This window comes from Lampris incognitus, chromosome 13, assembly GCF_029633865.1.
Source record: "Lampris incognitus isolate fLamInc1 chromosome 13, fLamInc1.hap2, whole genome shotgun sequence".
Classification (NCBI taxonomy): Eukaryota; Metazoa; Chordata; class Actinopteri; order Lampriformes; family Lampridae; genus Lampris; species Lampris incognitus.
The window spans coordinates 19,556,516-19,578,271 of record NC_079223.1 but is presented as its reverse complement, the minus strand read 5'-3'; the positions used below and the strand labels follow the sequence as shown (position 1 = coordinate 19,578,271).

The 21,756-nt window shown below is 42.0% G+C and overlaps 1 protein-coding gene across 1 annotated transcript; it reads right to left on the bottom strand.

Annotated features, from left to right (window-relative positions):
* Positions 1–2,689: 2,689 nt before the first annotated feature.
* On the bottom strand, positions 2,690–21,317 carry gpr155b (G protein-coupled receptor 155b). Its single transcript, XM_056292121.1, has 19 exons — positions 21,163–21,317; positions 20,451–20,598; positions 19,492–19,621; positions 16,817–16,995; positions 14,921–15,073; positions 14,476–14,543; positions 14,098–14,269; positions 13,327–13,482; positions 12,825–12,908; positions 12,424–12,544; positions 11,986–12,070; positions 11,342–11,432; positions 10,649–10,871; positions 10,039–10,116; positions 9,364–9,518; positions 8,848–8,943; positions 7,870–7,934; positions 7,262–7,399; positions 2,690–2,771 (listed from the first exon to the last, which is right to left on the bottom strand). Exons 1-19 carry the CDS (start codon positions 21,315–21,317, stop codon positions 2,723–2,725), a joined length of 2,346 nt encoding a protein of 781 aa, XP_056148096.1. The 3' UTR covers positions 2,690–2,722.
* Positions 21,318–21,756: the final 439 nt, after the last annotated feature.

The window sequence follows — 21,756 nt, the reverse complement described above, 5'->3', positions numbered from 1 at the left end:
ATCTACTTTCAAAAAAAGAAGAAAAAAAAAGGAGTTACAACAGGGTTGTTGTTGTTTTTTGGCACGTTAATCAAGTTCAGTCCTGGGTTGCAGTTTGAGGAGAAAAAAATAAAAACAAATATTTTTTAATTGGTTCCTGTCCCATCTCTCTCCAGTAGAAATGATCACAAAATCGCAACTAAGTATACACAGTTGGAAGCCATTTTGTTTTGTCAGATAAATTTACATCCAATTTATTGATTGATTACACAACCAGTTTGTGGGTATTCTCGTTTAAGATCTTCCTGTTTTTAAGCTAAAGGCATTTATATGTGCGGATATTGTCCTCTTTGATTGGCACAGTCTCACATTATAACCTCAGCTACACATCGTAAACTTCACATTAGCAATATTACACATCAGCAGTGCATCCAACAGCTGTAGAGAAGATTGCAGACCTACTGTATTTGAGCCGTAGTACCCTGGTTGTAAACTGCATCCAAGCTTTTTTTTGTGCGATAACTGCATCAAACTCATGTGGTATATACTAAAGCCCTATCTCAGAAGAAGAACCTACAGGACTCCCATATAAACTGTATTCAAGTCTATGTTAAGTGTGGCTTGATAGACTAACAGGCTGAAAAGGGCAACATATTTTATCCTTGGGACATTGTAGTGGTCTTGTCAATCTTACGTAGAGCGGGTTAGAGCCCCGCATTAAAAGGGCAGACGGCTTTAAGCCATAAGGCTCTGTTATAAATACTGTATTTCAAATTTATGATGGCATGAATTGGAATAACTATCCAGTACATTGTAGAAAACAAGCATTCATGCAGTGTCAATGGCAGTGTCAGAACTTAAAAATCAAGCGTATATCCCAACCTTAAATGATCAGACACGCTTGGCAAATGCTAAATGTGGCGCCAGCACGCTCACTAAACCACCCTTTTCTGCTCATTTGTACATTTTGAAATGAAAATTACTGAATTTTCATACTTCATTGACAGCTTATTCTCACAAAGCACTAATATGCTTCAAACTCGATTCAGGTTGTTGATAACGATTATTTCACACTCAAGTCAGGCATAGTTTTAAATCTAAAAAAAAATCAAGCACCCCCAGCTATGATTGCTGGAACCTTGGTGTGTGTGTGTGTGTGTGTGTGTGCACACGCGTGCGAGAAATATCCCCATTAACCAAGTCCATTGAGCGACATTGTCTGAATGTTTACAAAAAAGTTGTTTGGATTCACAGCAGCAAAGAGAATTATACGATACAGTTACGATACATCCACTGGGTTGCATTATTACAAACAGCTGAAAAACCTAACTGTCTAGTCAGTGCAAGACGTTCAGTGCAGGGCAGAAGTCTTTATGCTACTCTCCAGCATGCAAGCGGTTGACACAGACAGTTGTTGTGGTTGACCATCTGCATATGAGGGGAAAAAAAAAAAATCGCTTCACTCATATCTGGAAAACAAAAAACAAACTTGCACTTTATTGGCTACTAGTAAGCAGACCTATCTTTCATCGTCCTACTTAACACCCGAGCAGGACTGCAACACCTACACCCCATATGTGGTGTTGATGAGAACAACTGTGACGCAGAAGTTTTGAATGGCACATGCTGGACTTTGTGATATGTGTGACCTTCTGTTTGGCCAGCAGCAAGTTCATCATGAAGCAGATCAGCAGTTTCCACATTAGTCCATGAGCTTTCAGAACATGACCAGTGTTGATTTACATTAACACAAGACTGTGTGGGTTCACAGAGCGCATCTTCTCCTTGGAAAATAGTTTTATCTTTCGTGTGCTATGAAAATGCAGGGATGTGATTGCAATAAAACAAAACACTAGAATTGTTTACAGCACTTGTTGCTGGAAGTTGCCAACCACAGACAAAGCTGGGAGGATTTTGCTAGTGGGGGAGGGAAAAAAAAGGATTCCAATATACCCTGCATTCCCTCCCCCCACTGCCCTCATCCTCTCTCACATTTCAAGACCACCACTACCCACTTCATCCTGTCCCATCCCCTCATCAATTCCCAGACCCTCTTTGCTGGGTAAAGTAGTACAGCAGGGTGGGGTCATCCTTAAAGCTGTGCTGATGCGTTAGATGGTGTAGTAGCCCTCCATGCTGAAGCTGCCTACCATAAAGTTGGGCCTCATGACGGTCCTCGCAAAGGCCCTGCCCAATTAACCAGGTCACCATGTCGCTACCTCGAAATGGACCTTCCAAACAGGACTGGCAATGAGGATAAGACGAGCTAAGGGCACGGTCTGAGGCTTGCTGGTTTGTGGGTTGTTGTAAGAGAGAGGTGACAGTTTGGTCGTGAGGCCGCAGTGACGGTGTTTGCCAGTGCATAGGCTGAATTTGATTGCTCTCAGCTTGGTTAAGTTGAAGCTGGCTGCTTGAAAAACTCAGTGAGGCTTGATCCTCTGGAAGGTCTGAGTTTGTAACCAAAGCTTGTCGCTCATTTCCAGGCTGGAGGTGGGACAGCAAAGGATGGGAACTTTGAAGTTGGCGCTGGACTCTGTTGTACAATTGGTGAGCTTGGTGCTGGTTGCAAGACTCGTGGTTGATTTGTTCATGGACGTGCTGGGTATCAACTCTGTGTGGTCTCTGCCTTTGTTCTGAAGTTGGAGCTGAACATTGGCTCTGACCGAGTCTCCAAACTCCATTCACATTTCTACGTCCTACTCCCTCCTCTCCTCCACACCCGTTTCCTCCACACCTGTTATTATCAGAGGAAGGATTCACCTGTTGGAGTGCTCACACTCTCCCCTGAGCCACTAGGGGGTGATATAGAAAGAGGAGGAAAGGAGGGAGGGAGAAGGAAGTGGAAGAAAAGAGGATGCAGAGAGGAGGACGAAATAGGAGGGAGCAATGAAAAAAAAAACAACAATGGAAAACAAGGGAAAAGGATGAGAGAAAGAGATAAAATGAAAAAGAGGACAGAATATTTAAAAGAGGGGGAGGTATAAGAGCACACGCACCAGCAGAATCTATAATCATCCAGGGGGAGGCAGTAGAACACAGAGTTTAGCATTAGTAGTGGTGCACATTTTGTCTACTGAACAACATCAAGAATCAGCAGTGACATTTCAGGGGCAGGGAGTTATTATAAGTAGAGACACTAAAAGCCTTTTGACACCAAGTCGGAATTTTTCCCGTGTTTTTTTTTAAAATCTATTATCCGAAAAATGTGTTACTCACTGAGACCTTGCACACTGAGTCTGATGTCCTAAAATGAGAATTCACAATATGAAACAAAAAATTAGTCCTTAAATATTGAGGATGAATTTGGTTCTCACTTCAGAGGGAAAAAAAATAAACAAAAAAAACAAAAAACAAAAACAGAATAGGGCCTATTAGTAGGCTAACCCAGCCACTGGGGATGCACAAGCCAGTCAATTCTTAGTGCAGGTCTCAAGCCCGGATAAATGGGGAGGGTTGCGTCAGCAAGGGCATCCAGCGTAAAAACCTTTGCCAAATCAAATATGTGGATCAGAAATCAGATTTCCATACTGGATCGGTCGAGGCCTGGGTTACCAACGACCGCCACCAGTACTGTTGGCCAGCAGGGTGCTGGTGGAAACTATGCTAATGCTGGTTGAATGAGAGGGGGAAGGCATGCCCAGAGGCAGCCAGAAAGGAGGAAGCATAGGAGTGGAGGTTGAAAGTCAGAACTTTGAATGTTGGCAATATGACTGGTAAAGGGAGAGAGCTGGCTGATATGATGGAGAAAAGGAAGGTATATATACTGTGTGTGCAAGATACCAGGTGGAAGGGGAGTAAGGCCAGGAGCATTGGAGGTGGGTTCAAACTCTTCTACCATGGTGTAGATGGGAGTAGAAATGGGGTAGGGGTAATCCTGAAGGAAGAGTACGTCAAGTGTGTGTTGGAAATGAAGAGTGTGATGGACAGAGTGATGCATATGAAGCTATAAATCGAAGGTGTGATGATGAATGTTGTCAGTGCATATGCCCTGCAAGTTGGGTGCGAGATGGAAGAGAAAGAAGAATTCTGGAGTGAGGTGGATGAAGTGGTGAAGAGTGTACCCAAGAAGGAGAGAGTGCTGATTGGAATGGACTTTAATGGGCATGTTGGTGAACGGAACAGAGGTGATGGGTAGGTATGGTGTTGAGGAAAGGAATGTGGAAAGATAGATAGTGGTGGATTTTGCAAAAAGGATGGAAATGGCTGTGGTGAATACATATTTCAAGATGCGGGAGGAACACAGGGTGATGTATAAGATTTGAGGAAGGTGCACACAAGTGGACTATATCTTAAGCAAGAGGTGTGATCTGAAAGAGATTGGAGACTGCAAGGTGGTGACAGGGGAGAAGTAACTAGGCAGCATCGGATGGTTGTCTGTAGGATGATTTTGGAGATCAAGAAAAGTGAAGGCAGAGCCAAGGATCACATGGTAGAAGTTGAAGAAGACTGTTTTGTGGAGTTCAGGGAGGAGTTAAGACAGGTACTGGTTGGTAGTGAAGAGCTGCCAGATGGCTGGGCAACTACTGCAGAAGTGGCTAGGGAGACAGCTAGGCGTGTGTGTACTTGGTGTGTCATCAAGACAAGGAGATTTGGTGATGGAATGAGGAAGTAAAGGAAAGTATACAGAGGAACATGTTGGCAAAGAAGAAGTGGGATAGTCAGAGAAAGTAGACAGGAGTACAAGAAGAAGCAGCATAAGATGAAGAGAGAGGTGGTGAAGGCAAAGGAAAAGGTGTATGGCAAGTTGTATGAGAAGTTGGACACTAAGTAAGAAGAAAAGGACTTGTACTGATTGCCTAGACAGAGGGAACAAGCTGGGAAGGATGTGCAGCAGGTTAGGGTGATGAAAGATAGAGATGGAATTGTGCTGACAAGAGGACTGTGTGCCGAGAAGGTGGAAGGAGTACTTTTGAGGGGCTGATGAATAAAGACAGCGAGAGAGAGAGAGAGAGAGAGAGTGATATAGACCAATGACAAGAATGAAGAGCAAGAGAGAGAGAGAGAAAGATATAGAGAGAGAGGGTTGGATGATGTGGGGATAATGAATAAGGGAAGTGCGGTGGATTAGCAAGGATAAAGTGAGGGCAGCTATGAAGAGTGGAAAGGCAGTTGGTCCAGATGACATACCTGTGGAGGCATGGAGGTGTTTAGGGGAGATGGCAGTGAAGTTTTTACTAGATTGTTTAACACAATCTTGGAAAGTGAGAGAATGTCTAAAGAGGGGAGAAGTGTGCTGGTACCAATTTTCAAGAATAAGAGTGATGTGCAGAACTGTAGTAACTACAGAGGTATAAAGTTGATCTGCCACAGCATGAAGTTATGGGAAAGAGTAGTAGAGGCTAAGTTAAAAGGAGAGGTGGTGATTAGCAAGCAGCAGTATGGTTTCATGCCAAGAAAGGGCACTACAGATGCAATGTTGGCCATGAGAGTATTGATGGAGAAGTATAGAGAAGGTCAGAAGGAGTTACATTGTGTTTTTGTGGATTTAGAGGAAGCATATGTCAGGGTGCAGGGAGAGGTGGTGTGGTATTGTATGAGAAAGTCAGGAGTGGTAGTGAAGTATGTAAGAGTGGTGCAGGATATGTATGAGGGCAGTGTGACAGTGGTGAGGTTTGTGGTATGAGTGATGGATGGGTTCAAGGTGGAGGTGGGATCACATCAAGGATTGGCTCTGAGCCATTTCTTATTTGTAATCGTGATAAACAGGTTGACAGACGAGATCAAGTAGGAGTCTCTGTGGACTATGATGTTTGCGGATGACATTGTGATCTGTAATGACAGAAGGGTGCAGGTTGAGGAGAGCCTAGAGAGGCGGAGGTATGCACTGGAGAAAACAGAAATGAAAAGTCATTAGGAGCAAGATGGAATACATATGCGTGAATGAGAGGGAAGACAGAGGAATGGTGAGGATGCAAGGAGTAGAGGTGATGAAGGCATACGAGTTTAAATACAAGGGGTCAACTGTTCAAAGTAACGGGGAATGTGGAAGACAGGTGAAGAAGAGAGTGCAGGCAGGGTGGAGAAGAGTGTCAGGAGTGAGGAGTGATTTGCGACAGAAGGATACCAGCAAGAGTTAAAGGGAAGGTTTACAAGATGGTAGTGAGACCAGCTATGTTATATGGTTTGGAGATGGTTGGCACTGACAAAAAGAAAGGAGGCAGAGCTGGAGGTGGCAGAGTTGAAGATGCTAAGATTTTCATTGGGAGTGACGAAGATGGACAGGATTAGGAATGAGTATATCAGAGGGACAGCTCAGGTTGGACGGTTTGGAGACAAAGAGACGCAAGACTGAGATGGCTTGGACATGTGTGGAGGAGAGATGCTGGGTCTATTGGGAGAAGGATGCTAAATATGGAGTTGCCAGGGAAAGAAAAAAGGAAGGTCAAACAGGAGGTTTATGGATGTGGTGAGGGATGACATCCAAATGGTTGGTGCGATAGAGGAAGATGCAGAGGACAGGAAGAGATGGAAATAGATGATCCGCTGTGGCGACCCCTAACGGGAGCAGCCAAAAGAGGAAGAAAAAGAAGAAGGGCCTATTATGTAGGCTACGTCCACTTGTGAGAAGGTGTCAAGAAAAGGGAGAATTTCACAAGCTGGTACAATATACAAGCTGCAGAACTATCCCAATCACTTCAAAATTTACTTCAGGATGTCAGTGGCCCAGTTCAATGCATTTGCAATACTCAAACCAAGTTAAAAAGGAGAAGACCAATTACCACTATTCAGTTAGTCTTGAAGAGTGGGTGGCAGTATGTCTATGGTAGGAACAAACACATTTTGATATGCGGTAGGAAAAGTGTCGCTTCATACTATGACATTCCTTTGACAAATACACAAAATCATGCAGGAAATCAAAACTGTCCCTAAAAAATTTTAGACGGAGGACATTTTCAGAGTGGTATGAGATTGGATCTGTTTTTTAACGTGCAACATTTTTGGACTAAAAATTCAGACTTGTTGTGCAAAAGCCTTAAGGCTGCATTTCTGCAGGAAAACTAGAAACGAAGTGAAGAAACCCTGATCAAGCAGATTAAATCTCAGAGGAAAGCCTTCCTTCTACAAAAAATAAACCTCAGAAAACAGTACTCAAGTTGGTCACTAAAAATAATTATTCAAGGCAACAATTTCCATGTTGTTTTCAAAGAAATGTGTATGTTTTTCAATTTTCATTTTAAAGTGCAAAAAATAATAAATTTGCAAACATTTAATAGACACAATCATAATCTGTGACATGAAATGCATACAGGCACAAGCAAAAGTACACACACATACACTCTACCTGTGTGTGTGCACTATGTCTTGGACACACTGCTCTTTGTGGTAGCGGACAAACTGGGTGCAGGTAAGTCTGACTTCCTCTGGTACCACAGAGGGGCTCAACTCTTCCCCATTCCTGCCCTGCCACAGGCTGAGCAACCTGAGAGTAAGCAAAATGAGAAATAGAGAAAGAAATTTCATTCATACCGAACTATTTTTTTCCCCCCAGCATTTTTCACCTTTATTTGACAGTGACAGTAGAGACAAGAAAGGCAGGAGAGGGAGAGAGAGCGAGGGGATGACATGCAGTAAAGAGCCAGGGTGGATTCAAACCAAGGCCGCTGCGGTAAGGACTTAGCCATATGTGGTATGCACTCTATCAAGTGAGCCACTAGGGTGCCCCACTATCTTCTTTGTTAATATAACATACCTTGTCAACATTTGGTATCATTCAGCGTATGCCAGTGAAACTAATATGGATTTTGAAAGGAGAAAGATAGAGACAGTGACAGAGACTCATATTGAGCAGCATTAAGCTCAGGATTTGACCATAGTTGAAATTACCTAATGACTAGAAATCAAGATGGAAGGTCTCTGTTATCTGCTGATCATCCAAAGGCCTATGCTTACCTATTCTTGAAAGGTAGGATGATGAGATGTCTGTCCAGACCAAAAACTCCAAAGGAGATGAAGCCCTGATGGGGAGAGAAAGATTTTGAGAGGGAGATATTTTGAGAGAGAAGGTTTGATTCAAACAGAAAATATCGAGATGGAACGAGAAATGAGTTGTAGACATACACGCACACAAACAAACAGACAACACAAGGGGTTATCTGAGCTAGTCATTTGCTCTTGATCTATTGGATAGTCAGCCACTAAAATTCTTCAGATGGTTGAAATTGCTGTAGTCAGAATTATTAAATATATCCGCTAGATTTGCTAACACGACACCCATTTTGGCCTCCCAACACTGGATACCAATACAAGTTAGAGCTGATTTTAAAATGGTACTCCCCCTAAACTATAAAGCTCTACATATTCTGGTGCCAGTTTATTTGACTGATCTTATCACACCATACTCCCTAGTGCACACCCTTCACTCCAAAGAGGCGGGCTATTCATCAATCAGGTTTAATAGGATGCCAGCTGGGTTAAGAGCATTAGCCCCTCAAGCCCATTACCTCTAAAAAGTGCTTCCCATGTCAATTAAAGAGAATAAATCACTCAAAACATTCAAGTCAGTCCATCCATCCATACATCTATTATCCAAACCGCTTATCCTGCTCAGGGTCCCAGGGATGCTGGAGCCAATCCCAGCAGTCATTGGGCGGCATTCAAGTCGAGACTCCAATTTTTTTTTCCCAGTTTTTTACTTGACCTTATTCGTTTGGACCAAAGACTTCTTGATTGTTAGCGTTGCATTTGTGTAGTTATAATTTATTTGGTCTTGACTATTTTCTCCTTTCGATGTTCAATGTGTTGAGTAACTTCTAATGTAAAAATGCACTTTAAATAAATTCTGAGCCGACATGTTCATACCATTTAGGAGCACACACGTGCTCATTCACATGCACACGGACATACATGATGAATTTCACACATACTCACCTGTCCATAGTTGGCCACAGCACAGAAAAACTGCAGCTCAAGGTAAAGTCTCCCTGGATCGCTGTTGAATAACCACCAGAGACAACTGGATAGGTTCTGAGAGATAATGACAAAGACAAGGGCAGAGAGAGACAGGCACAAAACAAGAAAGAAAAGAAGAAAAGCAGAAGGTGAGAGAGAACTAAATCGTTGGAAATACACCTGTTTAACTATCAACACCTCTCTAAATAATTTCTTGTCTGTTTTCAATACATTGCCCTTGGTCACATCAAGTATTAACAGGTTCTTGGTATCTGCTTTTTGCCTGACATAACATAGTGTGCCTCACTTCTTATGTGGTGACTGAACCATTTCTGACATTAGCATGGCATTTAGCACAGACAAACACACAGGCGCCTACACTCCATCATGTCACTCGCATTCTCACAGGACCATTAATCTATCTTTACTTTGTCTGTCTGTCTGTCCGTCTGTCCATCCATCTAGCTCTCTCACTATGGCATATTACTTTCTTACCGCAAGTAGGCTAACGATTAGCAACAGACACAGCAGCACATGTCTAACTGTCTGTCTGTCATCTTCGGCCTGAAGGCCTGGCTGGGGAAGGTTCAGGGGCTGGTCTGGGGAGGTAGAATTCTGTTGCTGGCCATCACACAGCACCTCAGTGTGGCCTGGAGAGAAACAGCAACACAACCAACGAGAAATGATTCAAGCAACATCTCTCAGTGCAATGCAATACACCCATGTGGTGCACACTAAACAATAAATATTATGTTGGTGATCTCAAGTTGGTCTGTTCGGTATTAACTTAAATGTTCGGGTTGAACACAAAGACAATCAAAAACTGAATGTTTACGGACCTCACCGGATATGCTATCGAAAATTACACTGGAGTAGGACTAAATAGAATATAAAATATTGTAGGGTTTGTTTTTGTTTTTTTTCGTGCAAAACACAAATGCCAGATGATGGGTGTGGGACTATTTATGTGCTAAAATTTGAATATGTTTAATGTAACTACAAGTTGGGTTAATCTTTTTTTTTAAACTTAAAGATTTTTTCCATTTGGTAGCAGCTGGTCGTTTGTTGGTAAGCAGAGCTCAATTTTCTAATGACAAATTTCTGCCCCTGGGGAAGTCTGTTTCTGACTGTGAATGTCTGTGTGACTGGTTTTGTGCAAGTGTCTGTTACCTGAACTGTGTGCATGGTCTCTCTGTGTGCTGGCTATCATGTCAGGTATGGTCTGTAGAGGAGAGCAGCTATGGAGATCTGGCACAGGGAAACAAACACAATACCGCTGTTGTATGAAATCACAAAATGGCATCTACTTCTTTGCATATTAGGACAGCGGGTTGGGGTAGTGAACAGGGAGACGTTCCATCTCCCACAAGATGCAGGTTCAAATCCCGTGTGAGACAGCATCCGACGTACTACTGACAAATCCCAGTGGCTGTGACTAAACTGTCACTAAATCAACAGTGGAGAAATGTAATAGAACACACCAACAATTGCAGCCAAGGTTGCACATACTAGGAATTTATATTGATGAAATGCTCAACATAAAGACAAAAGGGTACAAATACATTTTCATTCAACATTAAACAAGTATAAAGAAAAACTCAAGAGCATCTAACATCTATCCATGTGCATAAGATTATATAGATCTATCTAACTTGAAAGTAAGAAAAAACTAATAATTACAAACAGGTAATATAAATAGCAGTAAACTCTCCTACACGGTAAGTTTAGTGTTGTGAAATCAAGATGTTACACATCCAGTGGAAGACAGTCAGTACTGTACCAGAGTTGAAGCTGCCATCAGATGAATTTCCCATCTGTTGCTGCTGAGTTTGTTGATGATCATCCAGGCCACAAGGGGTCCTAAGCTCCTCAGTGAGGCCTGTTACAGAGGTTCTATCCAGGGCTTGGTAGTGTCTCTGCTCCCTGACTCCCTGGCTAAGACCCATCAATGATATGGCACCAAGTACCAAGCTAACTGCCAACACCACTGATGTGCTTATTATCTAGGAGAAGAGAAGTAAGGTGAACATAAAAATCAAGTCACTGTGGCTATAAAAACAAACGAACAAAAAACAATATAAACAGGGCCTACTGTCCAAAACTATGCAAACCAGATTTCTTTACATCATAGAACTTATAGGATATGTTTGCATGTTTCTCTCCAATATCTCCAGACATGGAAATTAATAAAAACAAAACACCTAAAAGTTAAAAGTTCAAGTAAATGCTTAAGTAACAAAAAAGTGACGGGGCAGGACAGAGAACAGACCTGAGCAGAACAAATGTGAGCAGAACTTAAAAGAATAAGCATATAATATAATAATTGTATTTTACTCAGACCTCCCTTTTGTTCATATAAGGATAAAAGCGTCACTATGTAAGAAGAGTTAAAACATTAAGAAAGCAATAAAAATGTAAGAGTTAAAAGTAAGGATGGAGGCTGCAGTTAAAATTGTAACAGGGGGTTTCAAACCTGAGCCCTGCCATAGAAGAAGGCAGAGTCTACAGTGTTGGTTGTCCTCTCTCCTACAATCAGAAGACCTCCTACCATCACAAATGGAACCCTACACACAAACCAACACAGTATACCACATTGTAAATCAACCAATGTTGTCAATCTAACAAAACAAAATAAAAATCTTTGGGGGAAAAAATAACAAAAACAGTAAATATCAAGGACAGTTGGGTAGGGGAGACACAAGAGGAAGCTCTGGTGGGATTCCATTGGATACCGGTGAAGATTAAATTTGACTTCAGCAGTTCCAAATATTTTATGTTGTCTTAGTGCATTATTTTGTTCAACTCAGTTTGATTTCAGCTTGAAATTTATGAGCTGCATGAACTATCTAACAAAAAAAAATATACACTTATGCTTACTTTTTTCACTGTCCTTATTCCTAACCTATCACAGACAATAAAGGATTATATAATGACACTGTTGTACTACCTTACGCTGTTGAATTTTCAAAGGACCGTGAAATACCATTAACTGAGAACAGAGAGAGAGAGAGAGAGAGAGGTAGCAATGCTAACCAGTTAGCTGTACCCACTGAGTACCAGGATGGGCCATATGGATCTACAGAAAACGACCTGATGTGTTGGATGGTGCTAACCTACCCCCAGCCCACCAGCATGAAGACTCCTGGCCTCAGCCTCAGCAGGTCATCTCTGTTGGTCAGGGCCAAACAGAGGGAAATCAACCCTGAAAATAGACACATACACTCGTGTAGAGCTTAATCTAGTAATCTTGTTTAATAAAACAGCCTGCTTGAGAAAAGCAAATAGGGGTTATAAGGCTTCAGCACGCACTCAAATATACACTCACACATACGAGTCCTCTGCAAACATGCAAGAAACAGTTTATCACTAATTTAGGTTTGTGTCAAAAGCTTATTTAACAAAAGTTTATGCAAAATATCCTCACCCACACAAACACACACATATGCTAAGTCATACACATACACGTATACTCACTGACTTTATACAACAGGTGATAAAAGTTAGCCCTTTTGACAAGCAGTGATAACAGTGTTCCCTATGCACACACAAACACACCTGTCCATATGTATGTGCTGTATAGAGATCCGTAGAGCAGGGTAAAGGTGAGAACTCGGCCCAGCAGATTGTCCTGCTTCACCACAAAGTTCCACAGTATCATACTCACACACACCAGAAACTAGAGACAGAACGATAGAAACAGAGAGAGAGCAGGCGCTGCTTCACAACTAGTTTATTTAAATAAGATGTCACCATTTGTCTATTGATATATTATGCTCCATGTAAACATCGACCATCCACACGAAGATCCACATGAGATGGGAGTTGAAAAATCAAATTAGCCTCAACCACCCCTATTAAGGAGAAGTTCTTGGGGGGGGGGGGACTCTTACTGTATGTCACTTGAATAAATAAATAAATTGAGATTTAAATCTATTGAATGTTGACCAGAGACTAACCTGAGCCAGGAAGAGGTTCAAGGCAAACAGATGAGGGAGTCTGTTAAACTTCTTACTGAGCAGCATCACTGCTATGGTCCACACCTAGATTTCACAGATAAACAAGTTTCCTTACTGTACTCATTAGTACGCAACCATAAACAATGAAATTGCTACCAAACAAGGTATCACAACCTAACATATGACAGGGCAAACCAATAAAAAGAAAAAAAGACACAGAAACCCATAAACACAATTGGCCACATCAAAGATCATGTGGCAGGGGAGTATGGTTGCTTAAGAGAAAACAAGTGACTACTGGTGAACATGGGGAAGGAGAGCAAGTAAAGGTAGCTCTTACTGACTGAACGTCATTAATAAGCTTCATTATTCCCTCATCAAATTTCCTCTCAACTTGACTGAAGCCATGTACCATATCAAAAACATAGCTGACATGAAGATATGTGTAAAAACACAGGTGACACATCAAGGTGTACAAACGCACACAAACACACACACATACCAGTGCTATGAGGCTAACGATGCTGATATTAAAGCTAACATTCTGCAACTCTGTCACCAGGGGAGTGGGGTCCATCAGAGGGATTGTAAGTAACCATGCTGACACATACATGATTGGTGCTGATAGAAATGTACAGATCACCATCCCTGATGTTACCTAAAAAGAAATGGAGAGTAACAGACAGGGATTTGCAAGCAAGCCACCGTAGACATGTGATCATGTAATCCTGGTGAAAACAACACTATGTTTCTTTTGGTGAAGTTAAAGCTGGTTCCTGCTTTGAAGACATGCAGTAAAATCCACTGCAGAAGCTGTGTTCACTGCTGTTTATTACTACCAGAAGCGTAACTCTCTCTGTTCCCTGTGCCAAACTAAACATTGCTCTATCCAGGCTCCATCTTTCTCCTTCTAAGCTCTATAACAGTTAACTGACCTTACTTCTCTAGTCCAAACAGTGGTGCTACTTCCCATCAACTCATCTCTGCGAGAAGTGCCTCACACACCCCTACACCTTCCTCCACATCTAATTTGCTCTTATCTTGAAACACAAATCCTTCCTAACCCTCTTGAATAATATTTTTCTCTTATTTTCTTAAAGGTAGTACTGAAGCATGAGTGGTAGGGAGACCACTCTTTTAGGGCCTGAGTTCAAGGCTGGACAGGCTCTTTATAGAGTTGTAGGCCTTTTGGTAATCTTTTAGCCATACCTATTTTGCCTTCAGTTGGTCTTATATGTTTGAAAGAGTAACTTTAACCATTAATGGCACTCACCACCTCCAGCTCCATATTATATTGTGTTGCATATATGGCCACACTGGGAGCGGTTGGGAAAACTCCATACAGGAAAGCAAAGTTCGACAAACTGGTGTGGTTGGCACTGGTACTGTTCACGCCTATGTCCAATATATCCACCATGTCCTTACAGACCAATGGCATCACCAAGCTGGGGGGTGGGGGGTGAGGGTCCAAAGTGAAAGCGAAAAATAGAGAAATTAAGTGAGAGACAGATATTGTGACAGATACAGAGATCAGGTTAGGAGAGCTTAGTGAGTGAGACATGCAGAGATACAGACAAGAGAGAAAGAGAGAGACTGAGAAAGATGCTGCACAAAAACACAAACGTACACACACACTTCTAGTCCTACTTACAGTTTGGCTGTGACAAGCAGTATGAGAGCCACACCAGTGTCTCTGTTTAGCTTTCTGAGCTGACCCACCTGCCAAAGAAAAACCAAGTGGGTTTCCAGCAATAAACTTCATGCTTACTTTCATGAATATAAAAACAAGCCAAGACATCTGACTGGTAAGGACCAGTTAAATTCCAAAGATGTTGATGAATGCCTGGTTGTCTTTCAGTCGTTGCCATGCCAACTCCTGAGGTAACCAGGGAGATAGCCCTCTTCTGAGCCCTCTCCCGTTTGTTTTTTAAACACGACTTATGTATTCATGTTACTGTAATTAAAACTTTCCAAAATGCATCTATATATTGATAACCACTGTAAATAGCCAAAATACCCAAAGGACATTCGTTAGTACAGTTATTGTTGCTAAAAAAAAACTCTATTGAAGAGAGAGCTATGGCAAACATACTCACCATAGTGAGGCCAAGGTAGAACAAAGCTGCTCCACCGAATGAGTTAGCCAGGCCATCTATGAACTCGGACAGCACATCAGGAATTCGCTGGCCAAGGGCAAAGTGGCCGACAATCCCCACCATCACCATAAAGACTATAGGGTTCTTCAACACCTGCAAGAAGAGAGAGAGCGAGACAGACAGAAATGGTAAGCTTTGAATTCAAGGGGGATAAGCTTCTCCACAGTCAATTTTTAACCTACAATTATTTTCTTCCTCTAATTTTTTTTCATTCAAACTGCAACTTTTTTTAAATGTTATTGCATTTATCATTACTTAAACATCTGTGTTTGCATTCTCTTCCTGTTATTTGAAACAATCCTCTCTTCCTTTCTTTGTTCCAGGTTTATTAGGGCCTTTGTGGTAAAACTGGTAATGTCACATTCTTGACAATAAAGCACACTGATCGGAACAGACAGTGAGTTAAAGACAGAGAAAAGTGAAGAGCAAAAGAGAAGGATAGAAGGAAAGAAAAAGAGAAAGAATGACAGCAGAGAGAAGAAATAGAAAGAATAATTCACTAACTTCTTGGGAGCTACCTAAACGGAAGGCAGAGGTGAAGACATTTCGGTGACCTGTCAGGATGGTATGCATAACTAGTCTAACACAGGTAAAAAATGGCCAGTCTTGACCTCACACTGTGAGGCAATAGCTCTATTTTACCCTTAATTTGTTATTATTTACAAAAAAAAACACCTGACTTAGTCTGCAAGACCATGACTCCCAGAATACCAGAAACATTGCCCTGCAAAGTTCAACGTATCTTTATTGTCCCTAACAGGGAAACTGGTTTGCAGCCAGAGTATACAAAAACACACAAAATACCAAAGCACTGATGGACAACAACAAACAACAGGATGTAGTGGGCAAAGAGATTTAAAGGAGTTCTTTCAATATCAAAGTCAAAGTGCAGAAGTCACGTATGCAATCTGTGCAAAAAGCAATCTCCAGACAACAGTAAAATACTACCTGCCATTTAACAACTGAATGGCAGCAGGGACAAAGGAGACCTTATATCACCTAGTCCTCATACTGGGCACCCTCAACCGACGATGTGAGGGTAACCATTCAAACTCTGACCAAAGGGGATGATCTTGGCACTCCAGAATGGAAGTAGCCTTTCTGAACACCAGCCCATTATAAAGGTCGGTAAGCTGGGCTTGACTCCTCCCTGAAATCTTACTAGCCATCTTCATGTGGCTACCGAGTGTTTTGATTGACCAGAGTGAAATTACCATACCAAGCAACAGTACAGAATGTTAAAACTGATTCATGATAATGTCTATAAGAGAGTCATGGGGCGTCCGGGTAGCATAGTGGTCTATTCCATTGCCTACCAACACGGGGATCTCTGGTTCCAATCCCCGTGTTGCCTCCGGCTTGGTCGGGCGTCTGTACAGACACAATTTGCCGTCCTGCGGGTGGGAAGCTGGATGTGGGTACGTGTCCTGGTCGCTGCTCTAGCGCCTCCTCTGGACAGTTGGGGCACCTGTTCGGGAGGGGGTGGGGGGACTGGGGAATAGCGTGGTCCTCCCACGCGCTACATCCTCCTAGCAAAACTCCTCACTGTCATGTGAAAAGAAGCGGCTGGAGACTCCACATGTATCGGAGGAGGCATGTGGTAGTCTGCAGCCCTCCCCGGATCGGCAGAGGAGGTGGAGCAGCGACCGGGACAGCTCGAAGAGCGGGGTGATTGGCCAGGTACAAGTGGGGGAAAAGGGGGGGGGACTAATAAATAAATAAATAAAAGAGAGTCATCATCTCAGAGGAGACATTAATTAAGATTCAATAGCTTACCAATCAATCCCCTTTACACTTCACATAGAAAAGTAAACAAATACAGAGACAATATAGTACCTGTAAGATTACAACTCCCAGGATGCCAAACGTACTGTGCTGTGGTTGGCTGGCCTGCCTCCACCTCTGGACCTCACACAGAGCGAAGCCAATAGGATTGAGGAACATAAGAGAGACTGGAGCTACTAGATAAATATACTGGAGATACTCTGGATTTGTGGTCCTATACAAAGCATCAACTGGAGAGAGAAGAGAGACAGAGAGAGGGACTAAGGTGTGTGCGCACACGCATGACAGGTCGTCCGACATACAGTATCACCTAGAGTGTGTAAGAGAGGGAGCATACTAAAATTTGTGTTTTTGCCCATATTTATGACCCATGTGCAAGAGTCTGTGTGGGTGTGTATGAAGAGACAGTGTCACACCTATGATACCACTGTATATACACTTCGTCAAAAGTCTGGGGAAACCACGTCCGGGTGGCGTAGCGGTCTATTCCTTTTTCTACCAACAAGGGGAGCTCTGGTTCGAATCCCCGTGTTACCTCTAGCTTGGTCAGGCGTCCCTACAAATAACAATTAGCAGTGTCTGTGGGTGGGAAGCCGGATGTGGGTATGTGTTCTGGTCGCTGCACTAGCACCTCCTCTGGTTGGTCAGGGCGCCTGTTCAGGGGGGAGGGGGAACTGGGGGAATAGTGTGATCCTCCCACACGCTATGTCCCCCTGGTGAAACTCCTCACTGTCAGGCAAAAAGAAGCAGCTGGCGACTCCACATGTATCGGAGGAGGCATGTGGTAGTCTGCAGCCCTCCTCGGCTCGGCAGAGGAGATGGAGCAGCAACTGAAATGGCTTGGAAAATAGGGTAATTGTCCAAGTACAATTTGGGAGAAAAAAAAGGGGGTGGGGATCCAAAAAAAAGTATGGGGAAACCTTGCCTTTTTTTTAAAAATTTCCTGAGTAACGTTTCATTTTCTGTTACTTTTCAATTAAATAGAAAAAATGCCTGCAAAAGAGTTTGTTAACATAAAACACGTATTTACTCATGCTTACGGTACATTCATGCAACATTCAGTTTCGTGTTCACCAAAGAGTCCACCATGGTATAAAGAATAAGTTTTGCCCTAATAATGATTTAACAGTGTTCTCTTTCCCCAACTATAGTTAAAACTACATACTGCAAATCTTTTGTCCCAAAGGCAGTTTAAACACCTGAAAGGTGGCCACTGATGAGTGCCGACATCACAATAAGGGTATAAAATGGATGGATATAAAATGGATGGGGAATACCATAAGTCGATAGTAGACTCGAAATAGTAGTTTTGCCAGTTGTTCATTCAGTATTGTACATTTGCAAAGATAAACAGCAAGTTCTACACAGCAAATAGCTAAGAAACCAAAGATTTCTTTAAATGGTTAACTACTGCCTTCAGAGATGGCAGTAGTTAACACCATGACAGAGGTTTCTTACTTCATTTAAAAGTTAAAAAAAAACATTACTTGGAATTTCCATCCATTATCCAAGCTGCTTATCCCAATTGGGATCGCGGGATGCTGGAGCCTATCCCAGCAGTCATTGGGCAGCAGGCGGAGAGACACCTTGGACAGGCCGCCAGTCCATCACAGGGCCGACACATTCACACCTAGGGACAATTTAGTATGGCCAATTCACCTGACCTACATGTCTTTGGACTGTGGGAGGAAACCAGAGCACCAAGAGGATACCCACGCAGACATGGGGAGAACATGCAAACTCCACACAGAGGATGACCTGGGACGACCCCCAAAGTTGGACAACCCCAGGGTTCGAACCCAGGACCTTCTTGTTGTGAGGTGACTGTGCTAACCACTGCGGCACCGTGCCACCCAAAAACTTGGAGGTTTTTTTTTAAAGGCAGCATCCCCAAACTCTTGACAGACAGCATATACACATGCACAAGTGTGTGTATTGACCAAGATCCCAAGTAAGACGTGCTAAATACTGTAGTGAAGGCAGCTAAACAGATTAAATGTATATTAGTAGATTAAACGTGTAGTATTTCTCCCGCTGCAAGTGAAATGCTAGGAATATGTTCTTACATGATGTTAGCTGCAAAACAATCATATGTAAATGGTAGTTGTGATCGCTTTCAACCATAGTAAATCTGAAAAAGTATATGTGACTCACTCTAATGTCGAAGTTTACATGGCGGTCCTTTGTGACAGTAATTATATACAATATACTACATGTTATAAAATCAAATATTATAGGGGAAATGATCAATGGACACCAAACAACCAAAGAAAACACCTGTTCTCTGAAAAAGTGTCCGATTTTGCAGTCTCTTCCTCTCTTCCTTCCTATTAGTCACAATTATTGAAACGATATCTGGCTAATACCTGTCCATAAGAATTATATTGTTAACATAATCTTTCCTACAATCATTTTCAACCTCGATAAATGATATTACATAAAAAATGAATGCATGTGCATACTCAAATCTTAATTATTTAAACTCATTTATAAACACTCAATATCACATATTAACTAAAGCAAACAGTCAAGGTTTACATTTTGTTCAGACTGAACGATGCCGTCCCCTATTCTCCATCAACAAATGAGTTATGGTACTATTTTTCCAAGTGGTAACAGTTCTGTATATGTTACTACATGTGGAAAACCTTCACTAGACCAGGGCCTAATATATGCACTTTCTCTCTGCTGTTCACAAACAATTTGCACGTACATCTTTATCTCACCTATAGGGTATCCCAAGGCAAAGTCGTTGCTCTGCGTAGCAAAGATAGCATACAGGCCAGCCTTACTGTATCTGCTGTCTGGGCTGGCAACTATTAGTGTGAGCACACACACCAACACAAACACTGTCACCTACACACATTGAGAGGAAGAAGGAGTGGGAGGGAGAGAGAGATTAGACACAAGCATACATATCATCTCAAAAAAAACACACACACACACATGCATGAGCACGCACACAAATGTATGGTCATGTAAACACATACATCAAATATGTAGAGAAATCCAAACAATGTAGAAAACACACACACACACACACACACACACAAGTTGTTCCTTATCCGATGCGAGGGTCTAAGGACAGGATGTTGTGTTGCTGTAAAGCCCCTTGAAGCAAATTTGTAATTTGTTATATTGGGCTATACAAATAAAATTGACTTGACACACATATGTACAAAAACACAATACACGTACGAGAGAAATACACAAACTTTTATACAGTGATCTCTGATAGCAATGTAAGCCTGGAAAAATCAGTGACAATTGTACAGTCATGTTTTCTACAACAAAGAACACTTTCAAAGAATGGAACTTTTTTATCTTATAAATCACTTTAAAAACTATGATCTGTGCTTTCACTTAATCTTGTCTTAAATACTTAAATACTCCCTCAAGGCTTGGCTACAAACCAGCTCAGGCTTGGATAATGGACGGATGGATGGACAACAGACTCTTGACTGGAACACAGCCAAGATTCCCCCCTATTTTACTGTCGTTTCATATCATTTGCTAAATGTGAAATATGGAATTGGTGTTAAAATGTATTACTTTTGCAGCAGATGGAGTAGTGTCAAGCTACATTTCTGAACTTTATAGACCCAAGCTTATGCACATCATATGTGGATGCAGGCATGGATTGATGCATACACTCACACCTGGGAGCATGACCTTACACACCTACCTTAGCTACTAATACACTCCACAGAAAAGCCCAGATGACATCTCCAAAGTCCAGAAGTACCATGTTTTTAAAAAGCAGAGCTGGTAGGGCAAACTTCGACACAAAGTTCCCCAGACCCTTTGCCTGGCTGGCTGTAATGATATCTGCCCTGTAGGTTGTCATGGAGAGATATTAAATGTTGTCTTTTGCAAAAGCTAAAAATAAAAGGCACAATAAAATGAAACCTATGATTTATGGCACAAGTAATAATCATGGTTCAATAAGTTTTGCTCCACCTGAATAACAGTCAATGTTGCTCACTGATAAGTTTTCACTATTTTACCAGCCCACTTGATTTTAAGAAAAGAAGTCGAAATGCAAAGGACAGATGAATACAGGACAAGGTGGTTTTAAGCTAGTGGTTGGTGTTAATTTTTGACACTGCTAATAATGCCAATTTCTTGAAATTCAACTGAAGTGCGGATGTTGAATAAAAAGCAATAAAAAATTAAAAGCTCCACCTGCCTATCAAAGAATGACAACAAAAGAAAGTGTTTTTAGAGAGGGGGGGGAGAGAGAGAGCAGTACAACTCGTTTGTCATGTCTTGCAAGCTTCAACATTTGTCATGTTTCTGTGCATTTTCTTTAATGTGACAGTGTTTTTCATGTCCTGCAGAGACCTTATAGTCCTCCTTGGCAGCAGCATACCTTAAACTCAAAACTACAACCTTACCTGCCAGCTATATAGCCACACAGTATGATGCCAAAGCACTCAAGAAGGGCAGGGAAAAGCTTGTCAATGGACATGTGGGCAGCAGCAGAAGAAGCTAGAGTACTGTGGGATATGTTCTTCCCATGGATTGACACGTAGCTGTTGGTGGTCTCCATTGTGATAGTTGATTGAAAATTAAACGGAGTATTTGAGAGATCAAGTGTCGCTTCAATGAGAATCGATGCTCTGGAAGGATTGAAGAAAACAGATTGACAAGAATGAATGACAGACAGCGACAGACAGGGAGATAGGCAAAGAAATTGTAAGAGATTAGTAAAGGATGGGAAATGAGAGACATCCGATAGGGCACTTGAGAAGAAACGAGAGAGAGAGAGAGAGAGAGAGAGAGAGAGAGAGAGAGAGAGAGAGAGAGAGAGAGAGAGAGAGAGAGAGAGAGAGAGAGAGCAATAATGAATGACAGACACACACGGCTGTGTTAGCGAACAGAAATGTGTTCAAGTATACAGTAATATTTCTTCGGGTGAATCAAAGTCAACAGAAAAAGCTATGCAGCTCTTTGTGTCCAAATCTGAATCATTACCAATTTAGTGATGC